The following is a 27,139-nucleotide window of genomic DNA, read 5'->3' on the forward strand; positions in this document are numbered from 1 at the left end:
ATTTGTTAGTATATTACATTTTCTTGTTAAATTATTACATTCTGGTGTGATCCCACACTAGAATATGAGCTCCCTGTGAGCAGGGATTTGTTTACCTTGTTCTTTGCTGTATCCTCAGTGCCTACATTACTATCTGGGTCCTAGAGTAGTATCTGGGTCCTGGTACCAGTAGTATCTGGTGCCTAGAGTAGCACTCATTTCATAGCCACATCTTGAAGACCTCAGCACGGGAGTTCCACATCTAAAGAAATTTAATCCACTGGAAGAATTATCAAAATCTTGCCCAGGCGTTTGACAGATTTGGTAGATTCTAGTTCTCTCTTTCTGAAAACACATTGAAAATCCTTGTGTATAGCCGTGTCTACTAACCTTTTATTCTAATCATATTTGTATTTAGTTTTATAAATTTTGTTTTGAAAGGAGAAAACAGAATTTTGCTTTATAATCTGATAATTTCAGGGCACTTGGGTGGCTCAGTCATTTAAGTCTGACCCTTGATTTTGGCTCAGGTCATGATCTCATGGTTTTGTGAGTTCAAGCCCCATGTCAAGCTCTGTGCACTGACAGTGTGGAGACTGCTTGAGATTCACCTTTTCTCTCTGCCACTCCTCCTCTCATGCTCTGTCTCTCTCAAAATAAATAAACAAACTTAAAAAGTAACAATAAACTGATAATTCCTTTTGTTACCTAGAATCAATGTTACTGTTCATTTTGTTTGAGAATGCTGAAACTAGCATTGTAATTTTTGTTGTTGTATTACCATTTTATAGCATTGCCTTCAAATCATTGCTTTATCTGTGAATTCCTCCAAGAGATGAAGAAGTAGGGGAACACCTTGGATCTTTTAAACCTGAATAATTCAAGTGTTTGATTTTTTTTTTCTTCTTCTCACACTGAAGTTAGACCTTTACAGTATTGATTTTATCTATAAGCAGCCATGCAGAGTAGATGTTGTAAAACATTGCTTCCACATGTAGAATTTAGACTTGGAATAATTGCAGTAGATTTTGATAACACACAACAGAGAATCAATGTCAAAATCATTTATTGAGCTCTCATGCTTGGCCCTATTTTAGACACTGTGGTGGAATTAGAGGGTAAAACATCTGCTTACATTATGGAATTTATACATTGATATGGTTCAACCAAAATACAAGTGTTATTATTTTAAGACAAATGTTCAAGGGCAAAAAACAGGGACAGGATACATTTTAAAAGCTGAGAGGAAGGAAAGAGAAGAGAGCATGTGCTACATTAACAATCAATGTTCTGTACTTAAAGATTATATAACAAATGGACCCACAGAGAACCTTCATGGGCTAGTTTTACTTTACTGTATACAATTTCCATGGTTCTTACAAGTGATTAAACAAGTGGTTCTTGACAACAATTGTGAGCATTTAAAGATACAAATTTATACATCTTTCTCCAATTACATGCATAGTAGTTCTATAATTTTGCAAACTATCTCTGAATCTCTTGAAAAATACCAGGAATTTGGAAGGCCTAAAAATACTTCCATTTCCCCTCTCAGATTCAAAACAACACCGTAAAGTATTTTGTGGCACAAATCCTTTGACCTGTTCTTATCTTATGTTCTTTAGTTGAACACTTTAATGCATTCATAGATTTTATACATTTTACTAAATATCACAAACAGCTTGAAATATAGTTTCCCTATTTTCATCAGCTTTCACAGAATTCTTAATTGAATTCTTAAATTACTAGTATTTCTTTTAAAAATTAGTTGATTAAATTATTTAAGCTCTTATTGAGTTCCTTGCTAGTTTAAATCACACTAGACCAGAGGTCAGAAACCCTCTTTGTAAAAAGCCAGATTGTAAATATTTTAGGCTTTGCTGTGCAGTCACTGTCACAACTACTCAACTCTGCCATTGTAGCATAAAAGCAGTCATACATAATAAATATGTAAACAGATGAGTGTGGCTGTGTTCCAGTAAAACTTTATCTATGGACAATGAAATTTGAATTTCACGTAATTTTCACGTCTTGTAAAATATTCATCTTCTTCTTTTTTTTTTTTTTACTATTTGAAAATGTAAAAACTATTCTTAACTTGCAGGGCATACATAAACAGATGTTTATGGCCACATTTGACTTGTGGGCTGCAGTTTGCATATCCCTGCCCCAAATTCAGTGTCAGAACCTGAGTTGTATGTCACATGTTCCTTAAAATAGGAATTTGAAACATATTCCAGAGAGGATTGCATTTTACATCAGTTACTCCATTACTTAGTCCATTATTATCAGTCATATATTAGATTAGTCACATTCTTATTAAAACAGATACTATATTCCAAATAATTAAAAGGGAATTAGTTCAGAAATCACTGAAGCTAAACAAATGAAGGGCTGAGGAAGGACTCCAGCACAAAAGTTTCAGGTTATTAAAATTCTTGTTACAAATTGGATTTGTTTTTATTCACTTCGGTTTTTATCTGCTTTCTTTTAAAAATTTAACTTAAAATTTATATTAGGATACATTCTTTTATTTTTATTGTTTTTCAGAGGGTCCACATTTCTGCAGAAATAGGATTATGTTCAGGAGACAAGATTCTTCATGTTTCAGTTGTGTTACAGATCAAACACCATTTTGTTGAACTCCAAATAGTATTCCCAGTTGTAAGCTGCTTATGCATTTTTATTGTGTCACGTATTGCTGTAAAATAAGCACGGTTTGGGGTGCCTGGGTGGCTCAGTCAGTTAGTGTCTGACTTCAGCTCAGGTCATGATCTCGCATTTCATGAGTTCGAGCCCCGCATCAGGCTCTGTGCTGACAGCTTGGAGCCTGGAGCCTGCTTCGGATTCTGTGTCTCCCTCTCCCTCTCTTTCTGCCCCTCCATCATTCACGCTCTGTCCCTCGCTCTCTCAAAAATAAATAAACATAAAAAAAAATTTTTTTTAATTAGCTTGGTTTTCGGTTTGTGATCCTTTTGTTGAAATAGACTTTGTTATTTTAAAGACTTTTGTCTTAATTGGATTAGAACTGTTACCATTTAAATAGAGGATTCTAGTGCTTGCCATAGAAGTGTCACTATTTTCCAACTCTTTTTTAGTACTTTGTACAGTATCTTGTCTTTCTTTTCTTGCTTCTCTTTAATTTATGGCAGGTTGGCATGGCACTTTAAGGAGTCTCCTAACCTACGAGAAAACCATTTAGAAATATCCAACATGCAACATATTTTGTGCTCCTCTACAAGGTAAAAACGTTCCCAGGGTCTTTTGCTTTTCTGGGAATATTTCTGGTGCTTGTTTTTCCTGTTTTATGCTTCTTTTCAATCTGTTCAGTTTCAATCTGTTTTTTTATTTCCTTTAGCATAATTATCAGTATTGAATGTCACCTGGCATAACTGCTTTTCCAGACCCTATCATATACCATTATCATCTCTTAGCACATTTTCTCACTTATATGTTGACTGAATGGCCCTTCTCTCCTTCATTCATTCATTCTCTGTTCACTTAACATTACCTGCATAATGCAGGCATGGCACTAAGCACTCTACACATTTTCCCATTGCAACATCCACCTGTTATTACTCTGCACTTCCTTTTGAACTGTTTCTCTCTTATTTTTATGTTAGAGCTTCATCACCTTCTTTTGTAGTCTACTCCCTTCCACTAGTCTCTTACGGCTTTTCAACTTAGGCTTTTCTGCTTTAGGCTTTTAATTCACCTGACCTCCTCTGCATTCTCCCTCTGCCACTTGCCTGCTGGGACTGCTGCACATCATCTCTCTCTCTAGCTTGCATAGCTCAATGCTACCCAAATTTCCTGTTCCTCCTCATTGAAATTGGAGTGGGCCAGGGGTGTTTGTACAGTGACATGAGCACATTGAAGCAGGCTTGGCTGGATGAGTGTGGAGAATGGTAGTTCCTTTGCTCCTGCTTTCCTGGCTCCATCTCAGGATAGAAGGTTAAAGCGCTGTCCTTCAGGATTTCTTCCAGGATCATGTCTCCAGTTCTTGGTGCAGAATCACAGAGATCCTTGCATCATGCTCTTCATAGAATTTTTTTTCCTGACTGCCGCTTAGTGCAATATACCTCTGTCTCTCATGTCAAAAATGCCTTATTTGTCTGGGCACCTGGGGGCTCAGTCGGTTGAGCTTCCAACTTCAGCTCAATTCATGATCTTGTGGTTCCTGAGTTCGAGCCCCACATCAGGCTCTCTGCTGTCAGTGCAGAGCCTCCTTCGGATCCTCTGTCTCCCTCTCTCTCTGCCCCTCCCCTCTCATTCTAGCTCCCTCTCTGTCTCTCTCAAAAATAAATATTTTTTAAAATGCCTTGTCTTGTAACATTATTGTGTTGCTCTGTCCACACTGAATTATACACACCTTTCTCTTAATTGAGTAAAGAGTTTTAAATGTGATGAAAGAATTACTTTAGCTTACTACTGCCAGGGGAGTGAGTCTCGCCTTGTAGATGACTGGTGGAATTCAACATTCTTAGTTGGACGTATTCATGGGTTATCAGAACTGCAAGGTACCTAAAGAATTATTCAGCTTTTTTGTTTTACATACAAGAAACTCAAGGCCTACAATGATGAATGCCAAGCTCATTGTCAAATGAGTAAAAAATTAGGATTGGAATTTGAGTCTTGCTGAGTTGACTGTGTTTTTCTATAGCACTGATTGGGGAAGTGATGTGATTGAAGAATGTCTGATGGGATGATAAATTGTTGCCTTTTTTTAAACACCCAGGACAGTGATTTGTATCTCCCTAAAAGATCTCAGTATTGGTGACCTTTGACTCTCAAATGTCCTGATTGCTTTAGAAAGCAGAAATGCCGATTTAAAATGGATTTCCTTATAAGTCTTGCAAAGTGATTCCATGGCCGGGCATATATAGAAAGGGCAACTTACTAGAAAAAATGGACAGAAGACTAACTGCCAGTAGTCAAGTGTGTGTATTACACCAGTGATTATCAGGTCCGACACAAAGGATGTATTCAATAGTTACTCATTTTTGTTGTTGCTTTCTTCTTTGTAACTAAGAATTACCACGTTTTTTTCTCCTCCTGGTTGTAAAGAAATCATAGTTCTAGACCTTAAAGTATGATTTTAATTGTGCTGCCATTTTGATGGAAATAATCTGACTTAGTTGAAGCAGATTAGGAATTCTTGCTAGCATATCCTCTTAGCAAAATATCCAGTAAAGTTCTGTGAAATGAAAGAGTTACTTCTGAGTTCACCAGAAAACTTTCGAACCATTCTAATGAAATCAGTCATACCCCATGGTAATGATAAAAGGTCCAACTTTGGAGTGGATTACAAATAGAATGAGGAATTGGAAGAATTTGGGCCATGTACTCCTGTTTGTGTGTATATAAAAATACACACTACTGGTAATACAATCGTAGATGCGCTGCTCTTTTAGGATCCTGTTTACCGGGTCCAGCAACCTGTGAATGCACTATTTGTCATTTTGCCGCTTCACCATTTCTTAGAGAGATGGCCTTTCCTCTTTGGCCTTCATACTGGTAATTTTAGCTTTCCAGATATTTCTGTAGATGGATGTATCCAGACAGTGCATTGGTATGACTTACCTTTTCCCTCCCATGTGGAGGAAAGTGTTAGAGGTGACAGTCCTTATGATGTGTAGCTTCCCACAGCCAGTGTGGTGAATGGACTTATCCATAGGCCCTGGGGGAGCTTTAGGGAAAAGCTTAGTGTTGCCTGTAGATTTTGGTTTGGGGATCCGTGTTGGGATTCTCTGCTTGCATACCTCCTTGATCTTGAATTAAACAGAAGAACAAAAGGTAGTTAATGGTACAGCTGGTGGAGAACCAGACATTGTACAGGACATAGAGTCAGCCTGGGATTTGACTTCTTTGGAAACACTAGATTCTGGGGACACATCAGATTAAAGACTGTCAAGTTGAAGAAAAATATTTACTAAAGCAATTCTGCCAGCATGTGTTGAGTGTGCTGTGTGCAAGGACCTCAATAGTAGATGGTACTAAATATAGAGATAAATTGGTTGTTTCTTGCTTTTTGGCAATCGTAGTGTAGTGGGAGATAAGCAAGAGTAGTGCCCAAATTAATCTCAAAGGGTCATGAGATTGTCAGGGAAATATTAATTTCAACCGACGGGTCTAAGAGAGCTTCATGAAGAAAGTAGCATTTGACTTGAGTCTCTAAAAGCAGGAATGGGAGGGTAATTTTAATAGCAGGAATTTTTAATAGCAGGAATGGGAGGGTATTCTAGAGTAAAGGAATACTTTTGGCACCGGGATGAGAGAATATTTTTGGCAGTGTCACTGAAGTAGGAAATTGGGCCCAGTTGAGAAATGGAGTGACTTCAAATTAGGTTGTATTCGACAGGCAAAATCGGACCGTAGACAGGCCTAGATAGGGAAAATTGTATGTGATTCTACAAACTCTATGTGTTGGGGGAGGGGGGTGGTATGGAGTGGATAGGAAGGACAAAGTCTGGGGGAAGACACATTGTGGAGGTAGAATTGTATTAATATTTGTTCTCTGTTAATATATAAGGAGTGAGGGAAGAGTCACAGATATGTTGAATGATCTTGAGTGGGAGAGTGAGTTGTGGAGTGTGAAAGAGTAAAGGCTTGATTGAGTTCATACTCAGAGATATACTCTTATTTTCATCTATTAGGGAAAAATACTCTTGGATAAAAATACTTGTAAAAAAGATGGGAAAAATATCTCAGCTAACTGTAGTTCTCCCATTGTAATCCATATTTGGTGATGATGATTATTTTCTCCCTCTTTGGTTGCATCATCCTTTCTTTACTATGAGCTGAAAAATATAAATCTTTTAGGGATGCCTGGGTGGCTCAGTTGGTTAAGCGTACGACTTCGCTCAGGTCATGATCGCATGGTTTGTGAGTTCAAACACCGCATCAGGCTTTCTGCTGTCAGCACAAACCTCATTTCAGATCCCCTGTCCCAGTCTCTCTCTGCCCCTTGCTTGCTCATGCACACTGTCTCTCTCTCTCTCTGTCTCTCTCAAAATAAATAAATATTTTTAAAAGTTAAAAAAATATATAAATCTTTTAAAATGCATTGCGGTTTCATCATAGATTTCTAATACTGATTGTATGAGAATCCTTCTTATATTGTTTTCCATTCTATAGAAATTTGTTTCCATGTTTTTATTATACTGGTAAAATACAGTAAAGTCTTTTTGTTTTGTATAAACACTTGAAATGCCATCTAACTTTTATAGCAACCATATTTAGATTTTCAAATAAACATTACATGGACTTAGCTAAAAATATGAATCCTTCAATTAAGCATAACTATATGGTGAATATGCTTCATATGCTTTCTTTTGGTACATTTAGTCAATCTTCTGTATGCCTAGCTGCTAGAAGAGTTTTTGCACCTTAGTGTTCTTACTAACATTTAAAAAAAATTACTTTTATGTTTTTTTAAGTTTATATATTTATTTTGAGAGAGAGTGAGCACACGAGAGAGTGCACAAGAAGTGGTGGAGCAGAAAGAGAAGGAGAGAATCCCAAGCAGGCTCTGCTCTGTCATTGCAGAGCCCGATGCCAGCCTTGATCCCATAAACCGGGAGATCATGACTTAAGCTGAAGTCAAGAGTCAGACACTTAAGCAACTTTGCCACCCAGGTGCCCCATCTTATTGACATTTTTTTTGATACTTAATCCTAAACATAGCAAAGATATGCTAATACTCTGATATCACTCTCCTCATTTTGTAAATGGTATTCGTATTCCTTCCTTTCATCCTGTCCTCATGGTCTCTGGTGCCAGAATACTCACTCAATATTTTTACCTCTCAAATAGGCAGAATCTTTTTTGTTTGTTTGTTTGTTTTTTAAATAATAAAACTCAGTGCCCAGTAAGGATTTGGTGAGATGGGTGGCCTCAGCAATGACTGGGATAGTAGTTTGGTAGCATGTATCAAGATCCCTAAAACTCACATCCTGTGACTCACTCATTTTATTGCTAGGAATCTTTTCTAGGAAATAATCAGAGATGAATTACAGATGCATTATAAATAGCAAGGCTATTCATTTGTGCATTATTTATAACAAAAGTTTACACTATTTATTACATTATAATCATGTGAAAGTATTATACTATCTTTAAATAATGATGCTTTTGAAGATATAGGAAAATGTTTATTCAGAAATGTTAAAAACAGGATTAATGTGGGGGAATAGGTTCTACTTACATACATAAGTAGAACTTTTCTAATCCAGAAAAAAGGCTTAGAAAAAAGTTTAGGGCGGAAAGCTGCCACCAAGGGGCAAAAGCTCTTGGGGTTAGCTAGCGAATTATTGTAATGGGATCACAAGTAACTTGTTATATCACCTGCAGGAAATTACTTTCCATCTGATGCCATTATACTATTGTACTTAGATCACAACCTCCACTTGCCCCTTAGACCCTTTGCTTATTACGCAAGTTAATGAGTACTGTCTGATTGTTTTCTCCATGTTCACATGTGTAAGATCTTGTTTTCTTTATGTTCACCACATAGGTAATATCTTTTGAGCTCAATAAATAAGGACATGAAAAACCCTTGTTCGTGGCTCTTATCTCCTCCCAGACATTAGCCTCTCTCATATTCAATTCTGCATCCACTGTCTTGCTAGACAAGAGAGAACTCCAGACTGATAGTTTTCGACAGATTAAAAACTATATACATGTTTGAACTCCGTATGTTTGAAGAGAAAATACTAGGAGAAAATATACCAGTGCTGTTAGGGGGTAATTCTGGTTAGTGGAGTTATAGGTGCTTTTTATTTTTCTTCTATTTTCTGTATTCTCTACGTTTTCCATAATAAGTGTGCAACTAGGAAAAAACAACACCAAGTTATATTAAGAGATAAAAAAGGAAGGAAACACTTCAGAAATCAGCATACTATGTGAACATCAACCATATTGTCCAAACCATGAACAAGCAGTGGCAGCTGCAACTGAAATGAGTGATGGACTAATTCAAGTTGGCTGATCTTGTTGCCATAGCATTAATAGTCTTTCCAAGATAGGTTTCTGTGATATCCTTTAGCTTTGTCAAGATTTAGATTGGTTCTCCTACTTAGTGTACAAAAATCTATGTTGGAATCCCATTTAAATTGTTGATTCCTGGGCCTTACCCCTAGAAATTGTAATTCATTTGTCTGTTGATGTGCCCAGACATCCACATTTTTTAAAATTATTTATTTATTTTGAGAGAATGAGAGAGTGTGTGCTTTTGTGCACGTGCATGCAGGCTCATGAATAGGGGGAGGGGCAAAGAGGGAGAGAGAGAATCCCAAGCAGGCTTTGCAGTGTGAGCTCAGAGCCCCATGCGGGGCTGCATCTGATGAACTGTGAGATCATGACCTGAGCCAAAATCAAGAGTTGGATGCTTAACCAACTGAGCCACCCAGGTGCCCCCAGACATCCACATTTTTAGTACACTCTCAGTGATTCATCTGATGCAGGTGGTCAGCCTGCTACACTTTGAAAAACACTGCCATAGTTGAACCTCCTTTAGAAGTAAGCTTTAAGTTTTAGGGTGCCTTGCTGGCTTGCTCAGTGGAGCATGTGACTCTTGATCTCAGGGTTGTAAGTTTGAGCCCCTCATTGGGTATCAATAGAGATTACTTAAAAATAAAAAAAGAAGTTTTTTTTTCACTGGAACCCTGTCTTGCCTGGATGTGGGAAGTTCAACACTGTGAAGGGCCAGGGCTTCATGGCCCCAGCATTTTCTAGGTGTTCATCAAAACCACCTGTAGGGTTTTTTTTAAAACACTGCAGATGTCTGCATCCCATTTTAGAACCTCCTGACTCCGATTGTCTAGGAGTAGGGTATGGGCATGTGAATTTTTAATGAGCACCACAGATTACTTAGAACTTAAATGTACCTGATAAACCAATTGGTATGGAACACAATATGGTACAGCTTCTTTTAAGCTATACTGGTATGCTTTGGTGAAGACAATGTGGCTTGGGATGATGGTCATTGTAGGCTTAGTTGCTGGAAAGTTACTGGGTTCCCATTGTTTCTAGGCCATGAATAGTGCGAGTTAATTTTGTTTTCTTAATAACTTAAATAACTCTCATTTTCACTACATAGTTTTTACCTCTAGATGGCAGCAAAGGATAGTTATTTTATTAGAACAGTCCTAGATGTAATAACCAAATCTTTAAAAAATGATGCTGTGGGTTTTTTTCCCTCCATATGAATTTTATTCTTGGATGTATTTCAGTAAATGAGGTATGGAACTTCAAAATGTGTCATCTCTTGGATAATTTTTATAGAACATTATGTCAAATAGTTCCAAGAAAGTTTTATCCAAATTTGGAGTGCATATTGCAAGAGGAATCCATGCATATGTCTGTTTTAAGACCACACAGTGAACATTCTACTCAGAGTTGTAGGCTCCTGGGTTTCATCAGAAAGCAGATGTCTTGGAGGAGATTAAGCAAGTTGGAAAACTCATTCACAGAAGAAAAGATGTTTTAATGTTTTAACTCAGTTCAACATGGAGATTGGGATTTGGAATAGATTACAGGTCTGAAGGATGCCAAGTTCAGTAAGGCAGCGGCATTGGTTTTATCTAGGGAGCAGTAGAAAGACAAGGAGTATATGTGTGGAATGTATTCACTAAATTCTTAAAATGTTGGCTTATTTGGTCCATGATTTCTTAAAAGAAACCAAGTGGTCTACAAGACACCCTAGTTACAGTAAGTCATCAAATGGCAGTGAGACTTTGTGACCAAAGGAAGTACAGAAGGGTGAAAATATTTTCTTTTATTTGAAGTCATAATTCAATAGCCCAATTTCTACCTGATCCTTGTGCTTTTTCATATTATCATAGAGGGCAAACATCTAAAAGTATACCAGGTCAGAATCAGCATTTATGGGGGAGCTATTAGATCCTTGTTAGACAGCTGGAGTCAGGATGTTTCCCTTTCTCTAAATGAAATTCTTTTGTAAGTGCTTTGAACTTTTTGGTGTTGCATTGGCAACATATTGTCTAAGAAAGCAGTGTTCTCTCAGGAGTGTTCCTGACTACAAGGACTGCAGACCTCTCATTACACCTTTAGCTGTGGAGGTTGAAAGGATGAAGGCTCCCAGAGACTTTCTATCATTTGTGGTTTTTGGGGTGACGCAGTGAGGGGCAGATTCAGGGCTGCCTGACTCCCTTGGGGACCCAGCTGTGTTATCAGAATGACAATATTTAGTATTTTGGTTTTTATCTCTTTTTAATGGGAAAGGACACAAGTATTTATGATATATGTGGTGATGAAAGGGAGGAAATGATAAACTAGAAAAAACATCTTTGAAATATTATTGCCTTTGTGTGTGTGTGTGTGTGTGTGTGTGTGTGTGTGTGTGTTTTGTATTGTTTGGTAAATCACTACTAATTTGTATAAAGAAAAAAAAGTGGAAATAATAGATAATGAATATGGCAGATAGCCCAGAGTTTCATATGCTGCTTTGGCTTTTTTTTTTTTTTTTTCTTGACTTTCTCCGAACTTTCTCATTATGCAATAAAACTTTATCACTAAACATTTTAAAGTTTTATATGGTAAGAGGTCTTTCAAAAGGAAATTCTGCAGTTGGATTAGCTCATTCCTGTTAACCTCCTGCAAGAGAGCACTTGGTTTTAAATAGAGTTGCAGCACTATGATTTACGTTAAAGAGTTGTCCGATTTCTGAGGAAGTTGGAGGAAATTGATGCCTTTATTTTATAATGTAACATGGTTTGTGGTTGTACCTAGTCACATCCCAATCTCTCTGTGGTAATTACACCATGGGCAGTGAGGGAGTCTGAGAATAAACATTGAAATATAGTTTTCAAAAATCCTTCCTAACCCAGTTGCTTCCATTTGGTGCCCAGACACATAGCATCTCATGTAGAAATAGTATGCTAAAATAAATACACTAACCTTGAACTTTTGTCTTCTTTGTTTGTCCCCTTTGTTGTTGTTGTTGTTGTTGTTGTTGTTTTAAGATTTTATTTTTAAGTAACCTCTATACCCAACATGGGGCTTGAACTTAGAGCCCCAAGATCAAGAGTTGCACACTCCATCAACTGATCCAGCCAGGCACATGTCCCCTTTCTTGTTATTCATTGTCAGATTTTTTACCTCAGATATTTTTTTCTTTTTTGGTACTCTTCCCACTCTCTCCTCCTCATATCTTCATTTGCAACCATTTAAGGTTTTTTTTGATCATTCACAGGCTGACAGTTTACAACAGCCTTGGGTTAGTGGCTAGAGCAGAGTCTCTGGTGCCAGATAGACTTGGGATTGCATTCCATTTCTGGCATCAACTAGCTGTGTGTCCTCAGGCAAGACTTCAGACTTGCAGACTTCAGCTTCCTCATCTGTAATCCTTATCTGGAGATTAGAGTACCTACTTGCACGTTCTTGGGGGGGGGGGGGGTGGGATGGGAGAGACCTATGGCACATCAAAGTTCCAGATAAGTGTTTGCTGTTAACAATGTTAATGTTATGAAGTTTGTCTTCTTCCTTATATCTCTTAAGATGCCTATTTCTTGATAATCATCATAACTTATTTTCTTTGGTTATTTTAACTTTCCTACTTTTCTGCTTTACCCCTTGTTTTCCCCCTCTCTAATTAATTATTGGAGACATGTTCCCAAACATAGGAGTTGAGGCAGCTGACAAGCAATGATGTTTACTGGGCCATGTTTCTAACCAATCTGACCCACAATTGTCCCTTCACACAATCTGCCCCTTCACACATTCTTTTCCTTCTTTATCCTACTTGGTGTGATTGTTATGAGTCTTTCTTTTTTAGAGTTTACCTGAAAAGATACTATTTTCTACTCTTTCTTCTTTTCTTATCTCTTAATTGAAAAAATGAAGCAGTTACAGCACCTGTAAAGTCCTTTGGCCCTGACATTCTGTGAGTCTATGAAAAGAACAAATGCAAGCCCGCTGTGCCCACCTGGTATGTTGTTAGCCACATGAGCCTTTGTTGAACACCTAACCACCAGCAGTATTTACATTCTGGGTAATGTAGTACAGTGGCTTTTAAACTTTATAAGCCCAAGAATAAAGCAGGCAGGTTGTTTAAATGCAGATTTCCAGCATTGGTTTCCAGAGGTCTAGGCACATGGAAATCTGTGGAGTCCTGAGTGATTCTTATAAGGGCGATCAGTGACTGCATTTGAGAAACATTGATATGAGTTTTAAAAATAAATGATAGCAGATTCTTCCTCTCAAGAGATTATGGTATAGGAGGGATAACACATAAGCATAAAAAGAGGCAAAATGAAGTGCTATAATAGAGGTACAAACAGAAGCATTTTGGAAACTTGGAGGAAGACTGTGAAGAATAGGAAGGTTTTCCAGAGGTATTGGCCTTGAGATAGGAGTAAGATTTCAATAGAATGAACAAAGAGACAAGAGTATTCTATCCTTAGGAACAGCGTGAACAAGGTGTGAGGTAAGAAAGCTCAGTTGTATGTGGGAGGATGGTCAGTACTGTGTTCTGGTGAGGAGGATACAGTTCGTCCAGTTTCAAAAGGAGATGAGGCAAGAGATGGAGGACTAATCTAGAAGGTTTGGACTTTGTGATATACTCAGTGTTGTAAGTGCGAAGTAAGTGCTCTTTTGGGTGGGTGGGGGGTGGAGAGGACTGGAGAATTGCCATGATCAGGACAGTATTGTAGAAAGATCACCAGCAACATGAGCAAAGGTTGGATTAGAGAGGTGAGGGGTTAAATGTAATAGATTAACTATTTTATAGTACCATCTGTACTGAGGTCTGGATGTGGGGAGTAGTAGCACAAATAAAAGAGGGAGGGCAGAGAAAGAAATACCAGGGCAGAGTGGCTGACTAAATCTGGGGCATGAACAGAAAAGTGGAGAATGGCTCCCAGATATTGAACCCTGGCAACAAGGAAGGTGGTGGACCATCACCAGAAGTGAGACAAAAAGGAACCCAAAAGCAGCAGTGCACTGGGGTGTGGGCACATGCCAAGTATGAAGTGTAACTGGACCTTCCATGTGGAACTGTTTGGTAGGCATTGAAAACTTGGAGATCTGGCTTTGAGAATCATCATAGAGAAATAGTTGATACCATTCAAGTGACTGAGATCACAAGGGGAAAATATAGTTCCTCTTCATCTTCCACTCTCTTCTTCTGTGATAGATACTTCTAGATTCCTTTCCCATAGTTTGAGAGGTGAGTTTTGTTGGGCCCTATTCTTTGCCCACATGCACCTCTCCATCCCCCACACCCACCCTGCCACAAGTCCACCAATCTTACTGATAAGAGTGTAACTAGTTCTGAAAGGAGCCCCCAAGGAGATATTTCTTCCCAGTACTTGAACAATGCTTAGTGTTGAATCATTATCCAAGCACTGATTGGCTAGCAGGGAGGAAAGGAAATCCTGCCCCTCTCCTCCAGTGACCACACTGGCCCCTCTGCCATTGTGTCTGGGCTGAACAGACAGATTACATCAACTTGTACTCTGTGTGTGTGTGTGTGGGGGGGGGGGGGGGTCTGCCACTCCTTGGCACAGGGGCATTCGGTAATTACAGGATAACCCCCCCAGAGCACATTTCCTTCCACATTGGCAGTCTGAGAAAACCTGGAATAGGGCCATAGTTGATAAGTTGGCCTAAAAAAATAGTAATAATTGTCCATTGTTCTCCCTAGTCCTCTCATTACTCTTCATAGAAGCTAAAGTCAGTGGCTCTGGCATTTGTATCTTCCAAAATTTGTGTTATAAATAGGTATTACTCTTATAATCAGAAAAAAGTTTTATATAAAAAAAACTGTGCTGCTTATGCCTGTCACTGTGAGAGATGCCATCCTTCTTCACTGAGATCCCTACCCATTTACCCCCTCCTTGTTGCCCTGAAGTTGTTTAAATTTTTCTAATGTTTTATGGACCTTTTGGGGATCTGTTGAAATTTTTAGTTAACCCCTCTCTCTATAAACTGTAATTTTCTGCAGCCTCAAAACTAATATCCATGAATTCAGTCAAGAACACCATTAAAAGGCAAAGAATGGAAAAGGAATAGCTCTTTTCTTTTTTTTTTTTTTTTAAGAGAAGAAGGAGAAAAGCAGCCAACTTACTAATAGTGAATGATAGCAATTTACTCTTGAGGAATTGCTGTGAATTGTTTGAAGAGTGGCTGCATTGAAGCAAGTTTTTTTATGCATTTAATTGTTTCTGAGAGATATATTGGAGACCAACTTGAAGATTTTCCTCTGAAGTGTCAGTTTTATTTGTGATGCTTAATTCTGAATTGGAAGCAGAATTTAGAGACTGACAAAGCTGAACGCTAACACTTTCCCCCTGAGCTGGGAAAATACACAACGCTTTTTTTTCTTTCTTTCTTTCTTTCTTTCTTTCTTTCTTTCTTTCTTTCTTTTTCTTTTTCTTTTTCTTTAAGGTGATTTTGGGACCATCATTCTTTCCTAATAAGTTATGGTGTTGCTTGAGAAATGGAAACTCTAAATTAGGGTATATCATCCAGGAAGATTTTCTAGTCTTCTGCAAAGGCTGAAGTGCCACTACCCATGGGCTAAGTTGGTGGTTTTTGTCTTTATGGTGGCTACACCTTGATCCTTTGATTGCCTTTTCTGGAGGTGTTGGATGACTATCAGGACTGTCAAGGCAGCTGCTATTTATAAGTTTTGATGTGCATGGTCATGATGTTCTTTTTGTGGATCATTTTTACTCACTTCTGATGCCTTTCCTCCAGCCACCTCTGAGGCCCATCAGGTATCTCCTCCAAGCTCATTCTGCATGCCCTGCATTTGTGCCTTTGCTTATAGAACCCTGCTTTAGGATAGAGTGGACTTTAACCACCACCCCAGTGCTCCCTGAGAACAGTCTCCTGATGATGAGGAATTGCGCTTCTCCTTGGTCTTGCTTTCTCCCATGTCCTATCCACAGCACCATCCTGTCAGTCTTCCCCATGCCTCCCCATTTATATGAGGCTCAGCCTCTCACATTCATGATCTTTTGTTCCCCAAACAATAACCTCAGGGAGATGGGAGGAGTTGGAAGGGGAGCCAGATCACTCTGGACTGTGGTGATCATGGAAGTTTTCAGAAAAGGTAAGGCTTGAGCCAGATCTTTCAGTGTGGATCACGTGATGAGAGAAGAGAAAATTATCCATGTGGAACAGCTGGGAAGGGGTAGGAGAAAGCCCTGTGTATCTTTAGGGGAATTCTGAGTGTTCTGGATAAAGTGGCAGACTTGTGAGACAGAGTGCAAGAATGTAATGTTAGACATCCCGTCTATGCTCTTAAGTAATGGAGAGGATCAAAGGCAATTTATTATGCTTCCCACTTGCACTGAGGTAGCTTCTCAGTATGTTGCCATGGAAAGAGAATGGGACAACAGAATTAAATTTGTGTTATACCTTTCTCATGTCACATACTAATACAACAACCTGAAGCAATTTTCCTTGCATCTCAGAATTAAACATTTTTTATCTTTAAAATTGTGGTGATATATAGGGTTGTTGTGAAATGAAATGATAGTGTATAAAGGATTAGTTATTTCCATTATCTCACTACCCAGAAGTCTTCACTGAAGACACAGAGTGCTCCCTGCCATTGTATTCAAGGCTCTTCACAGTCTGACAGGACTAGGCCCTTCAAGCCTACCCCTACCCCAACCATCTGAGCTGAAGCCACACTACCCTGCTCATTGTTCCTTGAACTCTGGTTTTCTCCTCTCTTGCTTGGCCTCACATCTCTGCTTTTGTCTCATTCTTGTCTCATTGGTGTCACTTGACAGTACCCTGGAACACCTTTTGTCCTCTGTTTATCTTAGTCTTCCTCATCTCCCAGCCCCTGCTCAAATCTCATCTATGTCTGAAACCTAACCCCTGAACCTTGTCCCCGGAGTAACCTGCTCCTCTTCCAAATTCCTGTAGTATTTACTCTCTATAGAATTCCTTCTCTGTGTTGTGCTCTTAATTACCTTTTAAGGTAGTCCTCAGCTCCCACCCTAGATTCTAAATCTTATACTTCCATAACTGCCTCACATAGCACTGGGTAAAATTAGGTGCTTCATAAATATATTTGTTGGTTCATTCTTATAGGTGATTTGTTGAAGAATGAAGAAAGCTTGTATTCTAATAGACATTTGTGCCTCTGGTGGTTATAAGCTACTACAGAAGGAGTTGAAATTTCTGAAAGAGGACTCTTTGGAAAGGTCTAAACAGTAAAGGGTTATCTCTTAAGTTCTTAGGAATCCTCCTGAAACCCATTTTTTCCCACTAAGGCAAATGTGGTTGGTTGTCTAGACTTTTATTTCTCCTGAAGGCATGTGAGAAATGGAAGCTTATCTGAAAACATTAGTTTATATCTGGTATTGAAACAAAGGTACAGGGTATTAACACAAATACAAATATTCAAATACACATATGCCTTGAGCCAATCTGTCAGGTTAGTGGAAACAATCCTTATGCAACTAAACTCTTCAGTGCAGATTTTTAAAGTTGTTTTGAGGCTTATAGTTAGTCAGATTCAAGATTTTCATCTCTACATACCAGACACAAGAGTTTTCAAATGAGCTGTCAGATTTTTCCCACAGCAAGTCATGTAAAAGAGGAACTGGCTTATAGAGGTAGTCCATCTCTCTCATGCAGTGGTTCTCAAATGGAGGTGATTTTACACTGCAGAGAACATTTAGCCATGTCAGGAGCCATTTTTGTTTGTCACAGTTGGGAGATGCTACTTGGCATCTAGTGGAAGCCAGGAATGCTCCTAGAGGTCCTACAGTGCGCAGGACATCCTTCCACAACAAAGAATCACCAGACCCATACTGTTAATAGTCCTGAGGTTGCAAAACTTTGCTCTAATGAGAAAAGAGCTGATGTGTTGAGGATTAAAAGGCTAATTCATAGAATCTTAAAGAAGAAAACAAATCTAGTAGTTAGGACACCTATAAGTGGGAAAATGAGGAAGGAGAAATTTAATGGCTGAAAGGAAACTCATGTAGATAATTGGTTTGTTTATTTATGCTCAAACTTATTTCTCAAAGGAATTTTAAGTGGTTAAAAGAGGGTGTTGAGACTTGGAAAGAATTCAGAAATCATTGGAAGTTAGAACTAGATATGATCATAGAGATCACCAAGTCCAGTTGTCTTTATTTCACAAAAACTAAATGACTTTTTTAGAGCTGCATTGCTGACTGGGAAAGGCATGAACTAACCTGATCTTCTGTTTGCCAGCCTCAAATGCTCCCTCCCAACCAGTTACTCCACTTATCTAAATCTTTCCTTGACCAGTTTCAAGTCTCATTTGCTCTGTGAAGTCTTGTCTACTGTAGTCCTGCTTAATCTCTAGTTTATTGAGTGTATTTAGTTTGCCACTTGATTAAATGTTGTCTCATACTCTTGTTTCTTGTCTCCTTTCCTTGCTCAGAATAATAAGCTCTTCAGGGACAGTGAATCTTTTATCTTCATATCTGCCCCAATGTTGGATAGAAGGTAGGCAGTTCAGTGTGTCATGATCAGTGTATTAACCAGTTGTATCCATGTGGTGCTTTGAAGAGAAGATATCCTGCATGTCACTGAGACATATGAGTGGTTTGTCAGTGAACCCATTCCACCTTTCCAGAGTCCTAAGGAATAGCACAGAGTGAGACAGCCTTTGTAGGTCTAGGGCCTGTATACATTGTTAGTTATGCAAAGATGACAAGGCTTTCAAAAGCAAAACAAAACTCAGAGGCAAAAAAAAAAAAAAAATCCTAGGTAATGTTACAGAAATATCATATAGGACCATTTGGCTATAAGGGAGAAAGGAACTTACTAAAATAAAAGTAAAAAAGCTTTCAAAAACTTCCTCAATTAATCAAATTTTATTTCTCTGATAATAATTTCATTAAAAAATAAGTGAAATTTTAAAATGAAGCCACAAGTAAAGAAAAGAAGATTATCCCTAGGATAGCTGATTGCTATGCCAAAGGTTAGCCCAGAGTACATTTTTATAGCCCTATTTTAAGTATAAAAACTGGTATCCTGATAGAATGTTGACAGATTTAAATGTGCTGCCATATGAACCGTGTTAATTCATTATCAAATGATAAAGTACTTAGAAATGTTGGCCGGTTAACTGGCTAGACTCCCCAAGGATTCCTTACCCCTAGTGTGTTGCCCTTGGGGGATATATTTCACTGCACAGTGGAAGTTCCATCAGTTGGAAAGGAAAGGATTTGGAGTGTAATCTAAATGAAAATGAATTTAAGGCGGTTTAGGGTTGGGGACTTTATTGAACCACTTATCTTCCTTGCTCTTTCTTGGCATTTGCCTCACTGTGCTCTAAGGTGAATGGAGTCCTTTGTTTTGGTTCATCCAAACAGCTCTCTTTAATGTGTGTTCTGGACAATTCCCAAGAAATGCCGTAGGGTTATTGAGGGCCTGGGATCTCAGGGAGAAACAGCTTGTAGGTGTCAGACAGCCTGCTACTGCTCAACTGAAGATTCAGGCATCTATGCTTTGCTACAGTTATAAACCTAAGAACCTTCCCACCTTATAAAATGGTAGTTTTTATTAAGCTTTTTTCTGAATAAAAAGAAAACCTGAGGAATGAGCTGTTTGTCATGCTAGCCACCAGAGGGCGGAACAGTCACACTTCCTTGGACAGGGGTAATTTATTTTGACTGAACAGGACTATAGTCAGAACACATTTGCTAATGTTTATCAATATAGGAATTTCTAAAATAATGAATTACTACTTTAGGATGCATACTAATCAGCAGAGTAATTTGTTAAAAGTGTAGCTTCCTGGGCCATACCCTCACAGATTCCAATTTGAATCTCTGGGTGGGACACTGGGAGTCTCAAACATGTATCTTGTATTTACTTTGAGAAACACAGATCTTAATGTTTTGGGCATGCATTTTTGCCTGATTATGTTTTCTCTTAGGATTACAAAGCAAAATGATTTTTGGCGAAAAAACAATAATAGAAACCAGGTATAGGTAAACTAGAATGTTGTTAAAGATCTTTTCTTGCCTTTGTCAAACAAGTTTCAAAAGAAACTCACTTTATAAAGGTTCAGAATCAAAGAAGCTACCAAAACCATGCTTTTGTCTGGAGTTCTACCTCAGTCAATAAAGATCATCAAATCCTTAGGCTTCAAGCCTAATAATTTTTAATGAAATATCCCCTTTATGACCATCTTACAATGCAACCTAATTTTATCCTTTGAGTGTCATGAAGACCTATGCCTGATGTCTTGGCAATGTGAGATGTAATTGCAGAGACCTCTTGAGTAGATTTAGGTAATCCTTTCATCATCTTGAACATATATAGAGAGATCTTCCTTTATATGTAAAGATCCAGTTACAGTGATGCACATTGTCCTAGTAAGGGTGATGATTTTATTTTTGCCAGTGCCCCCAGAGAACGGAGGCATCCTAAAGGAAAGTTTTGCCACTGTTCTTAAAAGGACAGAAGAATATGGCGAAGTCTTTTAAATCTATGATAGGATGCTGCAGCTTAAAAGGTTAAAGAATTGGAGGTACTGAGTAAAATGAAAATTGGTTCTGAAGCTGGGACTTTAGATGAAATGAAATGAAAGGAAGATATGATTTTATCAGATGTTTATAAAAACTATCTTCTGTGAGATTCCCATGGACCTATTCTAAGAATACAAACCTTCACTCTCACATATTTCATATGAAGATTTTCCAATGTCACTTCCTTTCTCCTACTTTTCAAGGTTCTTCTGTGAGTATATATGAGTTAAAAAGAAAGTTCTGTAACCTTTCAAACATACACATGGATAGAAAAATTTAATTTTGAAATTAAGGACAAAAGATCTAGAACGTATGAATGGGAAGATGCTTTTTTTAAATGTGAGATTTTATGGAAAAAGGAAGATGTTTTCTATCAGAAATGATGCTGTCTTTACCATAAATTTTAATTAGTAACACTTTTAATTATATATGTTATGAGTATGACAGTATTTCTAAATTTTGATGCTGATATGAATTATTATACTAAAATAATCCTCCCAGTAGAGGAACCTCTAAGAGAAGTTCGGTTCCTTGAGGTCTAGTAAACTTCTGGTAATGTTACATTTCAGATGCCTATTAATAGTTAATATGTAGAGCATGTGATGAAATGAGAATTTGTTCATTATAATCATGAAGCACAGATCCTGTGGTGTTAACATTATTGTAGAGAATTGTTCTGGCTCACATAAGAAATTGAATCCTTACCAAATGGATGAACTATTGAATAGCCCAGAGTTGTCAAACTCTGTTAGTTATAGGTGTGCCAGAAATGGATCTTTCCCCTCAGCACTTAGGGCAGCCAACAGGAACCTATAGGTTGCTCATTTCTACCTCTCCATTATATCCAGTGCTGCGGAAGCATATTTTCTTTTTGTGCCATTATCTGACAAAGGTTGGGAAGTACTGCAAAGACTTTGTTCTTTAATTCTTCCTAGTTTTTGTCACCCTCCAAAATGTTACATGTACCCTCTCTTGATTATTATCTAGAAAAACATCTTATGCAGCAGGATTATCAATGTCTACTTTGAAAGATGTAAAATTAAGTATGTCATTCCTTCTAAAGTTCTAGCCCAAGGTGACTTAAAAATAAAAGTAGTTTTGAAAACCATTTAGACCATCATGTATTTTGTAATATAGTTGGGTCACTGCCGATTCCCAAGATAAATGTGTTTAAACAGAAGCTTTCTCATTCATCACCAGTCTCAGCTTTCATCCAAATTTATTTAATGATGATGCAAGCCCACAGCATTGGTGTTGCAGTTCATCACCATGGAAGTGTTTCTGTCAACAAATCCTCGCTTTGCTATCATGAAATTGATTTTGCAGGGAAACGGATGATAATCATGGAAGATTTCTTTTACTTCTAAAGAACTTCACAGTTTGCCTGGGTGTCTAAATGGATTGTGTTTAAAATCAGTAACTGGCAATAAAATTGACCAAAGTAAATTAGACCATTATGAGGTTGGAAAAGGGAAAATGGTAACGAGCTACCTTGTCTGAAACATTTTTTTTTTTTTTTTTTTTTTGGAATGTGACATAGAGACCAGATTTATAATTTAAAACATTCCTCTGAAAACTGTTGTTCTCTACTATGGAAATACAGAACATGCTCAAAGAGTCCTATAAGGTAGGTATCAGAATTCTTAGGATGCTTTGGCTGAGTTTTTCTCACTTACCTTGTGAATGGCATAACAATAATCATAGAGGAAACTTTCCTTAACTAACATAATGTATGATTTTTTTAAAAATATGCCTTTTCTATAACTTGTGTTTGTAGCTGTCTTTGGCTTTTATTTGCTTGTTTAGAGGTTGGGGAGAAATGCAATTACATTGTAAGCTTCTGAGTATAGCTGACTTACAAACAAGGTAGGAAGCACATATCTTAAATAATCCAAACTATTTTAGGAACAGAAAGATGGGAAAAGATGGGATGGGAAAGAAGGACAAGAATGACACTTTTGCTTTGAAGCAGTGTTCAAGAGTATATATCATAGTGGCTGATTTCAGATGTGGATGCAAATATATATATATATATATATATATATGTTTTATGGGGGTTTTCATATGTAGAAGAAATACAGTCAACTCTTGATTGTCAAGGTAACTTGTATTTTCCAATGTGCTTTTTCTGGTTTTCTATCACATTTCAAAGCTTTTTTACTTTCACTATCAGCTCATATGTGCTTATAAAAGCAAATTAATATTATATAATTCACTTACTGTCAGTAAACATTTATCAAGTTCTTAATATGTGCTAAGCACTTTACTGGTCATCATGGATATTGAGATACATCTCAAGAAGGAAGTTAAGTTTGCTCCTGAGAGATCTTATAGTTCACTTTTCAATGAAAGAGACATAAACTTTATTTATTTGAACCACTTCCTCTTCCTCTAATAACATGTGATCAGAAGTTGACTGTAAATGGGAAGTAGGTGCTGTTTGTTTTTAAGGAAGAATGAATAAACCTTTTGAACAGAAAATAAAATACTATACATGCAAAAATATAACACAAAATGACCAAAAAAAAAAAAAAATCAGCAAGCAATGGTAAAAATAACAAATTATTTACTGCTTTAAAATGTTAAAGTATTTCATCAAGACAAGTTGCAGTCAAATTAATGTGAGTTATGGAAAATGAAATACATAAAGATGTATTTATACAAGTGCAGAGTAAATATTTTCCATACAGGTATGTAAATGAAAAGATATACAGTAAGTGCACACTTGATAGGACTATGCAGGCAACACTTAGTTAGTTTCAGATACTCTTGGATAGTTCATGCACAAACCTTCCCAAAGTACAAGTTCAGTCAGTCTTTTGGGGGATGTGGAGGGATAATTAAAAAGGACTGAGTTCCTTGCAATAATATCACTATGGACTGGATGAGGGTGAGAGTCGTCAGTTATATATATTACTTACTGTAATTTGTGATTGTCGAGGAAGAGTTGTGGCTGTTGGTGTGATAGTAATACTGCTGGTGACTTTATTGCTTGTTTTGTTTAGTGCCCCATTAGTTAAGCCTTGAGTTCGGTTATCCTGTGGTGGTGTTGAAGGGCTGGCAGGTCTCACGGGGCTGGCCACAGCTTGCATGTAAGGACTTCCTAAGTGAATGTGGATTTTATTATCCTCAGTAGTTATCACACTTGAACTGTTGCTGTTTGAACGTTGAAACTGCCATGATGACTGCCGGTCAGGAGAGACTCTGAAAATCGCATGCTTGGCACTGATTTCTATCGGCTCTGGGGAACGTCCCTGCTCAGGAGAGCCTGCTGAACCAGTCACGGCCAAAACCTGAATAGGTGACATTGTCCTTTCTGGAGTTATAGAACCACAAGACTCTGGGGTCTGCGCTCTGGCAAAGGTTGCCATGGTAATTGGGGACATGCTTTGCTCTAAGTTCATGAGGCCTTCAGCAGAAGTTTTGGATTTCACCGGTGTTATGGAGGCATTTTGGAGGATGGTTATCCTTTGCTTTGGGGTGCCACAGTTTGGAATCACTGCAGTGCTTGTGTAAGAATGAGGACTCTCTGTGGTTGGACTTGTGATTTCAAGAGTGGCTGTGTTTTGGACATGGTCTGGAGTAACCTTTATATGAAGTGGCTGCCCAGGTGTGTGGCTTAGGACTAGATCTCCAGGTTGCATGAAGTTGCCATTGGGTTTAGTTTGTATTTTTCCATTCTGAGGATGGCCCTCCTTAGATTTCATCCAAGGAATCCATAGTTTCCTGTTAACAGGACAGGGGGTAGATGAATTGCATTTGAAGGACAGCACTGATTCCTCATCATTAGGGTCCTCATCCTGGTCCTCATTCTCCTCATATAACTGACCATTGATGACTGCTCGTTCCAGAGGAATGAGACTCTTGTAATCGGGTGGCTCATTGTCTACTACTTCTGTCTGAACTTCTTTAGAAAATACTTGCGGGTCAGAGATGATTCTTCCATTGAGGCTAGGCCGGAGGCTCTTACTGAAATGCCGATACCTCTCTAACTCTTTAGTGAGGTTTTCAATCTCTCTTCCTAAATCTCTGTTCCTGTTTTCTTGTTGATGGAGTTTCTTTTGCAGAACTGAATGATCTCCCTGGAGATGACATATCAGGTCCTCAGTTGCCATGTATTCATGAATTTTCTCTTTCAATGCATCTACTTCTCTTGAGAGGTGTCCCGATTTAGCTTCTTCTTCTTGAAGCCTTTTGAAAAGCCATTGTTCATGGCTGGACTCTGTCTTTTCTGCTAACTTGTACTTGTCAAGTTCCATTTTAACTCGTTCCAGCTCTTCAGATAAAAATTGAGCTTTATCTCGTTCAGTAGCATACCTACGTTCTAGAGTCTCGTACTCATCTTCTGTTTTCATAAGGTCATCCTCAATGGCTTTCATATCCTTTAACTTCAGTCTCAGTCTTTCCACTTCTTGAGAGAGCTCTTTAATCTTATTGTTTTCTTGGTGTAATGCTGTGGTGGACTTACTAGAATCTTGATTTAATTTGTTTTTTAGGAAATCTTTCTCAATTGCTTCCAATGATTGAAGCCTGTTTTTCAACATATTAACTTTGGACAGGAGATCATTTCCTTTCTCTTCTTCTGCTTTCAGTTTGTTTTTTAGATCATCTCTCTCCTTGGTGACACTGTACATTTTTTCTTCCACGTCAGTTTTGGACTTTAGTGCCCTTTTTGTTTCCTCAATTAACTTCTCGGTAACCGTCGTCACTTTATTTTGCTCCATTTGAAGCTGAGAAGAAGCAGCTTGCAACTTATCTTCAGTTTGCTTTAATTTTTCACTCATTGTTTTTCTTTCATCTACCAGCATCACAGTTAACGTTTTCAATTTAGTTAAGTCCTCTTTTAGGGTAAATTCTGTCTTTTCCAGCCGACTTTCAATGACTTCTAGCTCTTTGATCCTTACTTTTAAACTCTCCAGTTCTTGTGACAACTGCTTTGTGGTCATCCTTTCTTTTTCTAAATTGCATTTCAGGGAGTAACATTCTTGTTTGCTCTTGTTGAAGGCATCTTCTAATCTTTCCAAAGCCATAATCCTTTTATTGAGTTTTTCAACCTCAAGTTTAAAGTCTTTACTCTGTGATGTTTCCTTTTCGAGCCTCTTATTGAGATCTCTGCACTGCTCCTCCATTTTTATGAGTTCTTCATCCTTCCCTTCCATTTCTAGCACACGTTTTCTGAGCTCCTCTACCTCAGCCATGATACCACAGTTTCCATATTCTCCCTTGTTGATTTTTTCTTTTATATCTTGTAGCTCCTCTTCTGCTTTTCGTAAAGACCTGTTTGTCTCCTCTAATTCATCAATTTGCCGGCTGAGTGCTGCCAATTTTTGTCGAAGCTGGCGATTTTGGCTGTCCTCATTGGTGAGCTTTGCCATAATTGTTTCTTGGTTCTGGTGAAACCTTGTGGTTTGTGTTTGCAGTTCTTTCTCTAGTCTGGTCGCCTTCTGCTCTTCTTCCTGAACTCTGGTTTCAGTGAGGGCTAGTTTAGCATGTGTTTCCTTCGCACTTGTGGTTAGGTCTTGGATTTTCTGTCTTTGAAGGGCAAGCTGTGCCGTCAGCCTTTGTTGTTCGTCCACCACCATCAAAGCAAAAGACTTCAGTTTGGTCAGCTCCACTTTCAGGGCGGTGACCTTCTTTTCCTTTTCTTGCTCCTTCTTCTCCTGGGACTCAGTTTCTTGGTCAATTAGCTTCTTTAATCTGCAAAATACAAGAGTGCGTTCTGTTTTGTGATTGGTACTTCAGCAACTTCCCAGCTGTGACTAAACATTTATGTAATTTAGAAAGATTTATCAGCTATACAGAATATGGAAAGGAATTCCTGTACTTGACTGGCAAGGAGAATCTTGATAAACAGCTCTGTTTTGCTTTTACAAGGTGGTTTGCCCCCACCCCCTTGCTGATTGGTAACAGTTGTAGCTCACCAGGAGCCTTGGTGGAAGAGTAAAGGCAAAAATAGTTGGTTTAAATTGCGTGTATGGAGCACCTGGGTGGCTCAGTCACTTAAGCATCAGACTTCGGCTCACGTCATGATCTCACGGTTCATGAGCCTGCATGGGGCTCTGTGCTGACAGTGCAGAGACTGCTTGGGAACTCCTCTCTCTCTCTCTCTCTCTCTCTCTCTCTCTCTCTCTCTCTCTCAAAATAAACATACATACATACATACATAGCTAGCTAGCTTGTGGAACAGAACTAGTAGACCGTCTAGCCTGAAAGCTGTAAAAATAGATACAAGTTTGAGGTTCAAGTTGACCTGGATTCAATATTGGCCCTCCTCTACCAGCTAATTAACCTGAGCTGTTATTTAGCATCCTTGATCATCAGTTTCCCCATCTGGAAAATGGAGGCAATAATTGTATTATCTCAGCAGCCATTTGTGAAAATTTAATGAGATAATTCATCTAAGAGTCTCATAGTGCTGGTGCATAATAATAAGCATTTGGTAGTGTTATTGATGTTCTTTTTTATTAATGTGGTTATTGTTATATTGATAAAATGGTTTGCTTGAACCATTATAGTATGTATACATTATATTTGGTGTTCAATTTCTTGATAAAGAGAGATAAAATTGAGATAAAATTTTATTCACATTGCCTAGAAGTTATGTGCTTCACTGATGGACCTCTCTGCCAATTAAAACTTGGTTTACACTAGCATGACATTTT

The 27,139-nt window shown here is 38.1% G+C and overlaps 2 protein-coding genes across 6 annotated transcripts in view; one reads left to right on the forward strand and one right to left on the reverse strand.

The window, feature by feature from the left end:
- Nucleotides 1–27,139, forward strand: part of CMSS1 (cms1 ribosomal small subunit homolog) — a 383,687-nt gene that overhangs the window by 4,898 nt on the left and 351,650 nt on the right. The gene's annotated exons all lie outside the window — the stretch shown is intronic.
- FILIP1L (filamin A interacting protein 1 like) overlaps nt 1,029–27,139 on the reverse strand; it is a 305,075-nt gene continuing 278,964 nt past the window's right edge. For all 3 annotated transcript variants that reach the window (XM_060640834.3, XM_060640835.3, XM_060640836.3), the window contains 2 exons: nt 23,399–26,174; nt 1,029–5,750 (listed from right to left, as the gene is read on the reverse strand). In XM_060640834.3, coding sequence (XP_060496817.1) covers nt 5,559–5,750; nt 23,399–26,174 — 2,968 coding nt within the window. In that variant the 3' untranslated portion in view covers nt 1,029–5,558. The remainder of the gene's footprint in view (nt 5,751–23,398; nt 26,175–27,139) is intronic.

This window comes from Panthera onca, chromosome C2, assembly GCF_046562875.1.
Source record: "Panthera onca isolate mPanOnc1 chromosome C2, mPanOnc1 haplotype 2, whole genome shotgun sequence".
Taxonomy (NCBI): domain Eukaryota; kingdom Metazoa; phylum Chordata; class Mammalia; order Carnivora; family Felidae; genus Panthera; species Panthera onca.